This window comes from Mytilus galloprovincialis, chromosome 5, assembly GCF_965363235.1.
Source record: "Mytilus galloprovincialis chromosome 5, xbMytGall1.hap1.1, whole genome shotgun sequence".
Taxonomy (NCBI): domain Eukaryota; kingdom Metazoa; phylum Mollusca; class Bivalvia; order Mytilida; family Mytilidae; genus Mytilus; species Mytilus galloprovincialis.
In genome coordinates, this window is record NC_134842.1 from 10397209 (window position 1) to 10412115 (window position 14907).

Below are 14907 nucleotides of genomic sequence, written 5' to 3' on the forward strand. Positions count from 1 at the left end.
GGAGAATAACTTCTCTGTCTTTTGACATTGAATTTGATTTACCATTTGCCGATAATCAAACTAAACTTTCGTGGTATTTATATTTCCGCTATCCATTTTTTTTTTACGATATTCTTAGGTTAATAAACTATTTATTTGTTAGAATAGAATACTGTTGAGAAATATACTATTTGTAAGAAAGAGGGAATGTATGAATTGTTGATATATAACGCATCTTAAAGTCACATGAAACCTCAAATTAAAAGAAATATGCATATGTTTTTTCAAACTAAATAGATAGTTTTCATTATACAACTTATGTACATATACTTTTTTCTAAGGAAAATTCTTTAATTTGTCCACATTTAGAAGAAGTTTACTTATTTTTAATTGCTTGCTGCCAGGAAGCAATTCGCCGACACATTTGCCGTATGCATAGTGACCTAAGCGTGACCCTCCTCGTAAAAATCCGGTGATCGCAATACGCATGCATCTGTCATTAAAATAAACAATTACCTGATTGTATATGTTAAACACATGCTAAATACCCATGCTTTTTGTTGGTTATTTACTATAAGGTGACAATCGGCAAACTTCGGCTTCAAAACACGGCATTTAATGAGTAGCCATATTTGTTAAATCATAACAGACAGAGAGAAAAAAAATGACGATTATACGATATATTTGCGTAAAAAATGATAAAATTGTGCACAGAGGACTAAGTTTATGATATATATATACATGCATTGGTTCAAGAATTAGATAAACATTATTTTTCCCCAGTCACTCGTACCTTATGACTTTAAAGTACATACAAGTTGATTTTTATTTAACGAGTCTGTTATTCTTACAAAAACCTAAACAGAACCAATCTAAGATCTACCAGAATACCACTAAGTACACAAAACCTATACAGAACCAATCTTAGATCTACCGGAATACCGCAAAGTACCACGCTACCAGAGTACCACGCTGTATTTACCAAAGAAGGTCACCAGTTATAACTTTAGTTTATATATACTTATACATTGTTATAAAACACATTCTTATCGCAACACACTAAGGGTTACACATTTATAGTTTTACACCAAAGCCTGACCGCTCGGTTTTCGTTACATTACCAAGCCTTTTACTGCCTAAAATTACAATTTATACGTAGATTACGTAAATTGAAATCGAAACCGTCAACATAAATAGTCGATCGTTTTGTTTTTTATTTGAATTTCGAAATTTCTCGAGTGAAACTGAAAAAATAGAGGAAAACCATGAAAACAGAACAAACGAAAAATCGGTTGTGCTCTCGTATGATCTCGAAGGATAGACCCTGCTACACACGTGGTACCCGTTGTGTGACTCAAGTTACAAATCGTGTGACAAAATGTCATTCGTCAGGTCAAATCCGGGTAAAGGAGGACAGGACTGCTGTAACGACACGTATGAACCGCGCGAACGAGATCAAAAAGCCTTCATATTGGGACACACAGCTGATATTTTACAATATCACTGTGCAGATAACCTCGTAATCGATTTATTGGGCTGTAATTGTGTCTTATGAAAGTATTTTATTAGTTTCACCAGCAACCGGAAGTTGACGTGATAAAATAGGGTCAAACTTATAAACGTCGATTCCAACATTATGACGTCGCTGATGTGTGCAAGTCAAAGTTATTCAGGCCGGGCAACGTATTTGACTTAGCAAAGCCTCGATATGGAATTTTTTTAAGAACATAGCAGAGTGTTTTAGACAGTTGGACGACCGATAATGAATATATCCGTCATCATCTGTAAAACAGATATTCAATAATGGTCAACCAACTCATTGACAGTGTCCATAAAATATTCAAATGAATGATTCAACTTCATTACTTGGAACTCTTGATTTAATAGCTTCCTTGTCTTCCAAGAACATTGGGATGATCTATATAAATACAGAAAAGGAAAATACGTGCTGTTTTGATATGTCATAATTATTTTCTAAAATTCAAAATTCACATGCTTTAGATCCCAGGGAAATATTTCCGCAAAAAAATAAATTCAACAGTTGTATACCGCTGTTCAAAACTTTATTATTCATTGGGTTCGACGTAGCAATTCAATGAACAGTAAAACTTGTACCAAACATTGCCTAACATCGGGTCAACTTTAGTATGCTTAGGCATGTATTCATCCAACGGTACAAACTGAATCAAACGCACGGCCAATCTTAGTAGGACTTTATATAAACAATGCATCAACCTTTACCAAACGTTAACGTTTGGATAATAATAGTATTTTGCATTCAACCAACACTAAACCTTTATTGCACGTTAAATTAATGTAAGTATGCCAGCACCTAAATTTAACCAACGGTAAATTAAGGCAACAGTAGTATACAGCTGTTGGAAATTCCTGAATCGATTGAGAAAAAAACAAATCCGGGTTACAAACTAAAACTTAGAGAAACACATCAAATATGAGAGGAGAACTCAACACAACAGAAAACTCGGGCCAGACTTTGGCAATTGTTAGTGAGCAAACGCCTACGGTACATCGTTGGCCAAATTAAAGCATGTTATATTGATAGTGTTTTGACTAGAATGAATACTTCTAACATATAGATAAGTGTGTTTAAGAGAAGTTGGTAGTGACATAATTTGCTTAATTTGTTTTCTTTAAAATACTTATTGTTGTTCTATGTGTTATGTATCAAGATATGGAGTTTCTACTTCATGGGATTTTTGTATATAGAAGTATGTATTTAATATATGAGTCATGATTTATCATGTATATCTGTGAATACCAGCAGTCATTAGGCTATACTTATTTTACATAGATTAGTTTTCTCAAACATATATTTTTGGTTTGTCGGAGCTGTGTTTTACGCCAAAATGTTCGGCTGAATCTGGAATTGTTTCAACTCGGAAATCTTGACAGCTAATTAAAAAGTGGTCTATGTGTGTTTGAAATTCATTCAAGTTCCTATCCGTATTGAATTATAAGTCTATAATCTTAATAATATTTCTTTTTCAAGATTTGTCAGCGTTTTCGTGCTTTAAAGGGTTTTACGTCTGCTCTGCACCAACATAGCATGACATTTTACACGATACATGTTGAATTGCGTCTGATCGGTCGGTCTCATTGGATATCCATAATTGATAATAAAAAATCCCTGGGAAAGAACATCACGTTTTTTTTTAAAGAATTGACCACAAGGACACATAAGCATAGCTAGTGACATAATATCTATGAAATGTTTTCTATTTTGCTATGGATAGTAAAGATGGAATTTAATTTCTGTTTATCTTTTTTTATATTTAAAACACCATTCGGTAATTTCAAAAATACAAAAATAATATTAAATATTACAATTATAAGTACATTGATGTTTGAATGCTAAAACAGTTATACATTTGTAATATTGATAATGTTTCATTTTTAATTAGAAGACAATTGATACCTAAAGACACCCAAAAACTACAAGTCAACAAAAAGTGATAACGACATGGCTAGCGCTACCATAGAAAAGATATATTTTCACTAACCAACAAAAATAGCGTGACTACACGATCTGTACAAATGGTTGATTGAACATAACAATATGGTCTATCATCACCCAATGACAGTACTTGTACCGGTGTCAAATATAGGCCACGATCGCACTACGATATGTAAAATACGCGCAGTAAGGTCGTAGTACGGTCGTAGTGAGGTCTTCATGATCGTGATGAGCGTGGCCACATTCTACATTTCCTTCTTTTCTGTCACAAAAGGGCGATAATAATGTTGCTAGAAATCAGTTGGTAAAAATAAAAGGATCGAAAGTTTTAGCATTACTGTATCTGCTCTTGACCTATACACTCCACATTATATCAAATTTCAAAAGAATACTGTGTTTTAAAATTAAATAATAAAACAAAATAATAATGATAAATTGCCCAAAGTCATTTGCATTGAGTTTAGGCCATATGCTTATATATTCCATGTCTCTGCATGGTTAAGAGTTATTTTTTCCCTATCAAATGACACATTTCACGAACCGAAAATAAGGAAAAAAAAGAGGTATAACTATTTTTTAAAGCTGAAATTACACATGGTTAAATGATTAACATTGTCTAAATATTATTGTTATTATATTTTAATTATTCAGCGTAGTAACAGATTTCAGATAAGTAACATTCAATTTGATTAGTGTAGAAGTCACACGTATAGCAGCTTCCAATTGATTTCGGGCTTTTCCATATTCTCGTTGCAATGAGTGTAACAGAAAAGCTAAGATTTCAAAATAAGAAAGTAAGTAGGCGATGATGAGAAACTGAACACAATATGACATTTAAGGGAGTTCGCTTCTCAGTTTCAAAATAATAAGCTTTTAAAAAAAAACTAGTTTATATTGATAAAGGATAAATAAAGAAATCAAAAGAGCAAAAGAGCAAACGAAATATATAGGTCAATGGCTTGATTTTGAGATATTATCCATTGAAATTTTGGCGGGAAAATATTCTCTCTTGACCTTTCATAGCTTTATCCTTGACAAGTTTAAGATCTCAAAAACTATTAAAAAGTAACCAAAATTCCATTAGACTTTTACAGATGGGTTATCATTATGTATGTTAAAGATATATGAAAAGAAAAATGGGGGTCAATTGGCAAACTTTTTAAAGGCTTTCAAATGGATAAAACTAGAGGATTTCGAAAATCTGGAAAACAAATCCAAAACATGACAAGCGAACATCCTCAAACAAAAAAAAAAAACATAGATTTCTTCTATTGTTACACAGAACAACATAACTATCAAAAGTCTCAATCTGAAACAACAGTGATTGAAAAGCAATTTTTCCTGGCAACACTTACAAAATGTAATATTTGGTATTTATGTAGACATGCAGAACCTCTGGTCCATCAGTTTAAGAACATGTTTGGAAATATAGTTTAATCTATATCACGGACAGATTAATTATATCTTCCTAGTAAATAATTCTATTAATAGCTTGAGTTAAACTATTTCTTAACGACTTTGTAAAATTACAAGAGCATTCTTAAACTTCCAATGCGTTATGATATAATCTAAAAAGTTACAATATATCATACTTGAAATGAAATACATATATTGCAAATTTGACAATTGCGTATCAAAAGCTGTTTTATCTAGATATGTAAACGTATTTATATTGTAGATATATATATTAAATATATATATATATATATATATACATTTAAGGTCATTTTGTGGTATCAATCATATCATAATGACGAAGTGCAAACAAGATAACGACTCGTTATACAGATACAGCATGTTACGATCTGTCCTTAAACTGGTCAGAGTTGATTTAAAAGTTGACTGAGATGTTCATATATTAGTCCGACTTGTATTTGTTCCAAACAGACATGTATTCGTTAACATTAGCCGAAAGTAGGACGTGTCATTCCAGCAACATCGGTATGGGTCAGTGATAAAATAACATCGTTGAATACAAAAGGTAATTGACGTTTAACGAGGATTAACTGTATGCATTCTTAAGAAAGACTATTTTAACCTGTCAGAAATTTGCAAATACCAACACACATTTAAATGAAAAAGAAAATGATTCGTTCGTGTAAAAACAAAATGGCTTAAAATACAGAATCGTTTTATTCTAACTATAACTGGGAACATATTTACTAATACCATCGGGCATTAACTGTCAAATGAACGTCTCTATACATTTCTATGAGAATTTGAAAAAAAAAGTCCTTAACCCTTATATATCATTATGTAATATGTAAATGTTTGTAGAGAAGGATCTTTATGTTTGTTTTGTGATTTAGATTTCATTACCAAGACATGGATTGACATTAACATTTTTGTCATGAAAAGTATCAATAAGATGTCAAGGAATATTTAATCCAGTCTTTAAATTGTATGTATGAATTTGGATTATCGAGTCTTTTTTTTTTCTTTTTTCTTATAACTTTTAACACTAATATATCTGAATTAAATCCAGTGTTTAACATAGGCCGTGTCCACATTGACATAAACTCGGTGTTGTGTTAATGTAACTCACACGTAAACTAAACACAATTGCGTTCCCATTGATAAAACTCAATGTTTACATGTAGTTTAAATCAGGTTTTATCTACACACAGTCGATAGTCAATGTAGGCCTTCTGTAGGTTAAGTGTACACAAAACTAGGCATTTAGGACATTGAGTTTTACCGTGTATATTTAAGGAAGAAACGATTTATGAATAAGATTCATATTTATAACAAATATTAATAAAGTTCTTTACATAAATATTTGTCTAAACTTGATATATTTATTTGTTAAAAAAAATAAAAGTACAGCTTTATTAACCCCTTATCAAAACTCAAAGCCATCATTACCCCAATCTAATTAAAAACCGATCTCTCATCGCTCCTGTTTCTGATATGTCGCGTGGGAGATCTAACGAAACCCGCTTTGAGGTCACATGTGAGTGACCTCGTAGGTGTGTCTTTTTTGACAAATGAAATTGAATCTTCCACGATCTTGAAAGTATAACGTAAGGTAAAGGGATGTAACTCATTTTATTTACGACGAAATCGTCAGTCAAAATAATTCAAAAACTTTTTTGATTGGCTTATTAATAGGTCGTCTATTCATTTGCATATCATTATAAATTATAACTTTTAGTTCACTCACATGTGACCTCAAAGCCGGTTTCGTTAGATCTCCCACGCGACATATCAGAAAACGGGAGCAATGAGAAATCGGTTTTTAATTAGATTGTCATTACCCGACACATAATGACTTTTAAAAGGTATTCCCGAATCGACTTGACGTAACGAACAAGGAAATATTTGCCACTGTCTTTTTTGTCTTTACTAAAACAACGATTCACTCATGATGCATTTGTCTTGTATCTCAGATCCTTTAAATAACACTTTAAAATTTAAAAAAAAAAACCATTACCCCTCTCTTTGCTAAAAAATCCTTGGAGAAGAAATACCATATGAAACAAACAGAAAAGAAAGAAATGAAGTGATCCCTAATATCTCAATCCTTTTTCTTCGTCTGTAAGCACGCTGCTACATCCTACGTTTTATAATGCGTAATCGAGACATCTGTAGCATCGTTAAACTACTGTAAATCAACAAATGGCTTTCATAAAGGAGCAACCACTTAACTTAAAAAAGTTTTTTTTTTATTTGAGTCAGATATTTTCTCGCACGAACGTTTTATTCCGTTTTTTTTTGGATGCTGATAATCAAATATTTATTTCAATATGTTACATTATTATGTATGGGGAAACTCTTGATACAGAATATATTTTATTTTATGATCTGTATGACCAGATTTTTTTTCTCAAATTGGGATCGGAATATTTCCATCCTGCCTTTTTTGAAGCCATATGATCGTTCCCTTACTGCTACAAAAGTTGTCCGAAAACTTTTCATTGGGTTCAGTGTAATGAACGTTTAAATGACATATAGTTTACTAGTGTGAACAAATCTGATGTACAGGTAGTTAAACAAGGTGTATAGATGTGAACAAATTTAATGTGAAACCAGTGACCATTACAGTAAACTAATTGTAATCATGTTTACTGTACATGGCGTTTGGTGTGAACACGGCCATAGCATGTGGTATCATTAAATACATAGTCATGTACACGGTACTTGTCTACCCCAAATTCATGTATTTGGTTTTGATGTTATATTTGTTATTCTCGTGGGATTTTGTCTGATGCTTGGTCCGTTTCTGTGTGTGTTAGTAACATTGTAGTGTTGTGTCGTTGTTCTCCTCTTATATTTATGCGTTTCCCTCAGTTTTAGTCTGATACCCCGATTTTGTTTTTTGTTCATGGATTTATGAGTTTGAACAGCGGTATACTACTGTTGCCTTTATTTATAGACATTTCTTCTTGTCTTAGTTATTTGATCCTGAGTTTGTTACAACGTTTTCTTGTGTAAGGCTTTAAAGGTCTGATTCAGAAATAAAAAAAAAAACAACCGCAAAACACTTATGAACCACATATTAAACAAACGACAACCACTGAACTCCAGGTCCAAGACTAAGGACAGGTGAAACATATACAGTCTGTATATATTTTTTAACAGTATAAAAGAACCCTCACAGAATATTACACATAATATAATGCATCTCCTTTTTTAACAGATAACAGATCTTTTCGTACAGTTAAGATGTAGTATGAATCATCACATCAAACTGGCTGCAGAGCTGTTACATGCTAGAGTACAGCACTGTAGCTAGTTATAGAAACACTTATGAAGAATAAAAAGTTAAAAAGATGCTACTAGAGGAGCCAAAATGAGTCCAACAGTAGAAGAGTCAAACTTCTTCAGATTTTACTTCCTGAATCTTAAGATTGCAACAAAGGCTGTCAGGGTATATTTTGATTCTGTTCATCCAGCAGCTGGACTTGCCACTGAACTTGCTAATAGTAAAGCAAAGTTGACAGGACTTAGATTTATAACACAATTGCAGCAGCAGATATTATACCCAAGTAATGGTAAGTTGCAACTTATTTATTTTCTAGTGTTTTCAAAGCGTACACTTTTGCCTAACCGGTTACTCGGATAATCGTTCGACCGATTAACCGGTTAATCGGTAGTTTGAGTTGGTGCTTGAAACTTTTGAAAGCCTTATCAATAGTACCCTACACATAGATATAACATGTGGTATGAGTGTCAATTTGACAACCTTTCATCTAAGTCATAAATTTACGCTTTTAGAATTGAAGTTGGTCCTCTTTGTTATAAGGCTTGTCTGTGACTCTGTGAGGATTCCTGGCGAAGTTTGACTTTTAATAATCAACTACACCGTATCAACTATAGCGTTTGTGCCAACTTCAGATTGAAAAATAGAAAAAACTTCTTGATCTCGTAGAATTGAATATGTCTGAAACTGATTATTCTTTCCTTTTCACTTGTTGACTCCGAAAATGATGTGGAGTATTTCAATTTAAATGATTAATTATGAAAAAGAAGATGATTGCCAATGAGACAATTCTCCACAAGAGATCAAAATGACACTGAAATTCACAACTATAGGTCACCGTTTCTTTACTTTGTTTGCATGTAACTCGTACTATCACGTATACATTGAGTACATTCACATTGGTTTGCATTCCACAATTTTTTAGTTAGCATTTCGTTTAAAGTAAGACTAAGCCTTGTGCGACGGAGGTTGTACATTTAGGTGAAGGTTTACACAATATTAGATCAGAAACGAAATAATGAAGTAAATCGTAAAATTTAATCGCTTACTGATTTAAAGTTATTGTTAAAAAAACAGGTTTACTAATTCTGTTTCTTTAAGATCCTGCCCTGAGCTGAGAGACAAGTTCTAATCAATTCTATGAGTATAGGATTAACATTAGCAATCAATTTACTGGACAATTGATCTTTCAAATTAATTACCAAGACGATAATTTTTAAATAAAACCTAAATATTCAATGATTTCAATACAAATTTATATCAAATCTGTCAAAATTGAAAAAAGTCCGGTTAACCGGTTAACGTTTTTGGTATTCGGTATTCGGTCGTTAGACCGATTAACCGGTTAACCGGTTAACCGTTGACAACACTACTATTTTCTAATCGGTCTGTCGGTATTTAACACTCGACCCTTTTAAAAAGAGAACAACAACGTACAACAATTTTGTGTATGATCCAGCTAGACTGACTTGATACAGGGATGCCTGGAAATAAATTTCGTTAGTATTGTGTTGTAGACATATAATCTAAATTTAACAACTGACACGTATATTGTACTCCTTTTTTTGTTCAGCGAAAATTACCTTATAGGACTATTCTGTCAAATGTTGTAGATATGATATTTTTTATAAAATAATATAGTGGAATGAACAAAAGAAAAAATTACTTAATAAATCCGTTGAAGATTCCAGGATTCGAATTTTTGTACGCCAGACATAATTTTAGTTTACAAAAAAAAACTAATTAGGGCGCCTCGAACTTTACAAAAACGTTTTAAATATCATAAAAATCACGAAGTTAAAGAGCATTGTTGACACATCAATTTTATTTGTACACAAACATATGGATCAGCAAACTTATCATTTAACATGTAATCATATCTGGTAATTTAACTACCTATAATTTGCAACATTACCTTACTACTATCGCAAAGGAATTAGAGATATTGTTTATCGAAACTGCTACATGTAGCTATATACAGTTAGATCGGCATTTCCATACTGCATTTCCAAGAAGACCATTTGGTCAAGAATATTAAGTCACGGTTAATTTTCTTGAATGATTGACATATATTTCTCAAATGTTTCAATATTGCCATTTCAAAATCAACATTTGCAATATACTGAGAAAAATACAAAACGTGACACATATATTTATGTCACCAGTTCAATTTCAAAAGCTTGTTTATTTCGAAATGAAAATATAAAAGAGGTTTGGATATAGTTTGCGTCTTTATTTTAACCGAATTCGTTTTCCTAGTAACCATGATTTGTTTTCTCTTAATAGATGTTTGAGCTATGAACAACGGTATACTACTGTTACCTTTACTTTCCACCAGATTCTTTGAAAAGGTGTCAGTTTTTCCATTTACTGTAAACCTCAATTTGCAAACTTCTTATATGTGTTTGAAATATTAAAATATACATGTAGTATACTTTGATATTTGATTATGAAAATTATAAGACTAGTATTATTATTTATGGGCGGATCAAAACATGTTTAAACTAAATCTGTATGTCATTTGATAATTTTGTAGACAAATCCGGACTAAAAGTCTTATTGTAGGAAGATTGAGGTCATTTTTTATAGACATGTGTAGTCCTGCTTGATTATTTATTAATCCGTCGACAAATTCTGTAGCACAAATAACGTCTAAATTCACCGTATATTACAAAATGAATAATTGTATACAGTCATTTAAAAATTATAAAAATGACACTGTCAATTAAAAATATGCATTTGTTATTGTGTATTATTGATGGCTATTATATATACTGGCAAAAAGGCGAGATTTAATTAATGAGATTTTACAAACATTTTTAGAGGAACATTCTGTTTGTAATTATGAATGCATATTTATATATCTGATATTTCGAACTTGATACTGTCACATTTTTTGTACATAAATTAATCTTATTTTTTTTTTACAGCAAGTAATGTTTTATCAGATAACTTTGATACAACATTGATAGTATGCCTTTTACGGAACGTGATACCACGCGAGTCGGCCCCTGTTACCGGCTGGGATAAATTACCACTACCAGGAGATACCAGTACAGGTGCAGACCTTGCCAGAGTTAAATGGTACAGAAACCAGTCAGTCCATAGTAAAGATGGAATATTGTCGCCTACAGATGTTATTCAATACTGGGGAGATTTGGAGGGTGTAAGTATCTAAAATTATCTGATATACCCAGGTTATAAAATTGTATAGCAGAGACACCCTGAGTCTCACCAATGACGCTCGGGTTAACAAAAAAGAAGCAAAAACAAGTAAGCACAAGATGGAGATTTACAATTGTCTCTGATTTGATTTTTAAGTCAACAAGTAGGAGATTCAAATGGGCTACACATGATGTTATGATGGGAAATTTCCCTATTGGTTTGTAATCAGCACAAGGTGGGGTATTGTATTAATGTTTGTTGCATGTGTTGAATTGATTTTAAGGCAAGGGGGGAAATGATTCAAAAATGTAGAATCACAGATACAAAATATAAGTGTTATTTTTAAGCATAATACCTTTTATTTTTATATGTATATTACCCTAAAAAAACGTCGATATAATGCTAATTGATAAACCCAAAAGGATTTGAGGGGTCTGATCACTTTACAATCTTAGAAAAAGGGAAACAAATCTACCTATTGTCTTGTAATTAACATTATTAGAGCAGACAATAAAGAAGGTAATATAAAATGGTTTATGATTCTAAAACATCCATAAAAGTACTGTGAAACATTTTCAAAACTGTATAGATATTTATATTAATATCTTTTACAATGAGTGAGAATGTGCCTGATGTCAACTTGAGTTTTTCAACTTATACATTTTGTAAATGTGCAATAATACATGAGTCTTTTGCAATATCATTCCTAACACGCTGTTACACCTATTTATTCTAAGGTAGTTCTCTCTGTTCAAATTATCGTGTTGATATGCATTATCAATACCGATATGGATAAATAGATTACGTTAGCACTATGCTTTTTTAAATTGGAAGTTGAATTCGGATTTTTTGCAAAAATGATTTGTTTTGTGTCACACCCTGCCTTCTATCTAAATTCATTGTCTAAGAACAAGTACAGCAGATGACACCACGAATGCCAACGATAAATGAAGTTTTTCTACAGATACAAGTTGTCCACGGTGACCTTTTCTAGTCATCGTTAAACTGCAAATGGAAATGGCCCCACTGAATAGAGGATATAGACCTACCAGACATAAAATTTAAACAATACCAAATTTAATTAGATCGTCATCGTTAAAAGACAAACAGTTTTGGCCAAAGAATGTTTTGCTATATGTTTTCATCATATTCTTATATATCCCGTATCAATTTCCTGCACAAATTTTTGAATAGATATATTCCATTTGTAAAGCATCGGTAAGGTAACACCTTACCGGATAGCCCGAACGGACGCCTAACGGATAACTTTTTTTCAATCCGTTCATGTCCGTTAGACGTCAGTTCCTATCCGTTAGACGTCTGTCCATACCCGTTGCATGTCCGTTTTAAGCGTACGTTTTATCCGTCGACGTCCGTTATGTCCGCGGTGGAAAATGTTGAGCATGTTCAAAACTTAAAACGGACGTCCAACGGATACAATGTACGTTGAACGTCCTTTAGGCGTCCGGTTTGTACGGTACTCATCCGTTTCGTTTCCGTTTTGCATCCGTTACATCTCTGTTAAACATCCGTTGGAGGTATAGAAGATAGATTCACCAACGGATTTCTACCGGACGTTTAACGGATAGAACGGATGTTTAACGAATGAGAAACGGACTTCTACCGGACGTATAACGATAAAACGGATGATGAACGGATCTGAAACAGATAAATGCCAATTGAAAATTATGCGTCAGAAATGCCAATTATTGATATGTCAGATTTCTTAAGGTTCATGAATTCTTATTATTCATAATCGATCTTAGAGTAAAGGCACGTCTTCCCAATCAAGCAGCTCTAATTCAGGCCAGACACTGCCTTTTGGCGGCATTTTAAAGAACAAACCAAAACCAGTTACACAGAAACATTTTGATTATTTTGTTTATGCGATTTACCTGTATTATTGTTGTCGCCTTTATTTTTTCCGTATATCTTGTTGATCCGTTTTATCCGGTACGCTTCCGTTAGGTGTCCGTTTTATGTGGTACTCGTCCGTTGGATGTACGTTCGCATCTGTTCTGTCCGGTACGTTTCCGTTTTTCTTACGTTGCATATCCGGTGTGTGTCCGTTATGCATTCGTTACACGTCTGTTTTTTTTGGTCAGTACATCAACGGACTCCCAACGGATAACAATTTTGTCAACGGACAACTTTTATTTTCATCCGTTAGGCGTCCGTTTGTGCTTTCCGGTAAGGTGTGACCAAGGCTTAAGGTAATGTTATGTTTTGTATACTCTATAAACAATATCTTCATAAGTGTTTTGTTTTATTTATGCAGGCTATAGGACGTCTCGGTGGAAGTAACCTGCTTATAGAAGCCCAGTCTACAAAACATATTGTTCTAGACAAGTCCTTAACAGACATTTTAACCAAAATAAGACTTAATGAACATTATATTGAAGAAAACAGAGAAATGATAGACAAACTTCAGGTTGTAGTTGAGAAACAAGAGACCATTAAAGAGCAACAGGAAGACAGAATTCAGCAGCTCAATGATTCCCTTCAGAAAGGAGGAGTTCAGACACAGAAACATGCTGCAGAAATTTCTTCTCACAAAGAATCAATAGACAAATGTTCAGATGAGATTGCAGAATGTAAGAAAGAAATAGAGAAAATAAATAGTACAATTAAAAGTAAACATAATGAAGTAACGCATAAACAGAACCAGGTCGTTAATTTGACACATCTGTTAGTAAGACTAGAATGCAAATATAACCAAAAACTTAACGAAATTGATGGACAGCTTGTCAAACATGATGGACAATTGTCGAAACATGATGAACAGATTGCAAAATCTGCCAAAGACATTGAAGATATGAAGAGGAAACAGCACGATAGTGGTGACATACCGGGTAAGATTGGTTACGTCATTTTTTTCCCATGATCTGTACAATAATTTCATAAAAAAAGGGATAATCAAACATTTTAAGTGGTAATACCAGTAATACGCTATGGTCTTATCTAAAAAGTAAAATCACAAAAATACTGAACTTAGAGAAAATCTAATCGGAAAATCCAAAATCACATGGCAAAATCAAATAACAAAACACATCAAAAACAAATGGACAAGAACTGTCATATTCCTGATTTGGTACAGGCATTTTCAAATATAGAAAATGATGGAGTAAACCTGGTTTTATAGCGCTAACCTTCTCACTTTAATGACAGTCTCATTAAATTCCGTTATATTTACAATGATGCGTGAACTAAAATAGTCAAATATGGGTACAACAGTCATCATCGTGTAACAATTCTAAAACGAAAAAATTTAACAGAACACAAAAACATCTATCTACAAACACATTCATCGATTCGCGTGTCTGACGTCAGAAAATTTTATACGTCACATATATTTGTCGTTCAATGTGTATAGCAAACAATTTTAAAATTTCACATAGGCAATGTTAGCATACAGGGTTAGAAGTATGTAAGGATTAATTTCAGAAATAGACCGAGATTTGAAATAGTCCAAAAGTTATATAGAATTTATAAGAATCCACAAATTATTCATTCTACCACGCGATTGAACGACACCTGTGGCTCAACGTATTTTGTAATTCACAATAGAAACACATCATAATGCCAT

At 32.7% G+C, this 14907-nt stretch overlaps 1 protein-coding gene across 1 annotated transcript; it reads left to right on the forward strand.

Moving 5' to 3' along the window:
• The first annotated feature begins 8116 nt into the window (after positions 1 to 8116).
• Positions 8117 to 14205, forward strand: LOC143076993 (uncharacterized). The gene is made up of 3 exons (XM_076252883.1): positions 8117 to 8448; positions 11087 to 11322; positions 13600 to 14205. Exons 1-3 carry the CDS (start codon positions 8247 to 8249, stop codon positions 14203 to 14205), a joined length of 1044 nt encoding a protein of 347 aa, XP_076108998.1. The 5' UTR covers positions 8117 to 8246.
• The last annotated feature ends 702 nt before the right edge of the window (positions 14206 to 14907 follow it).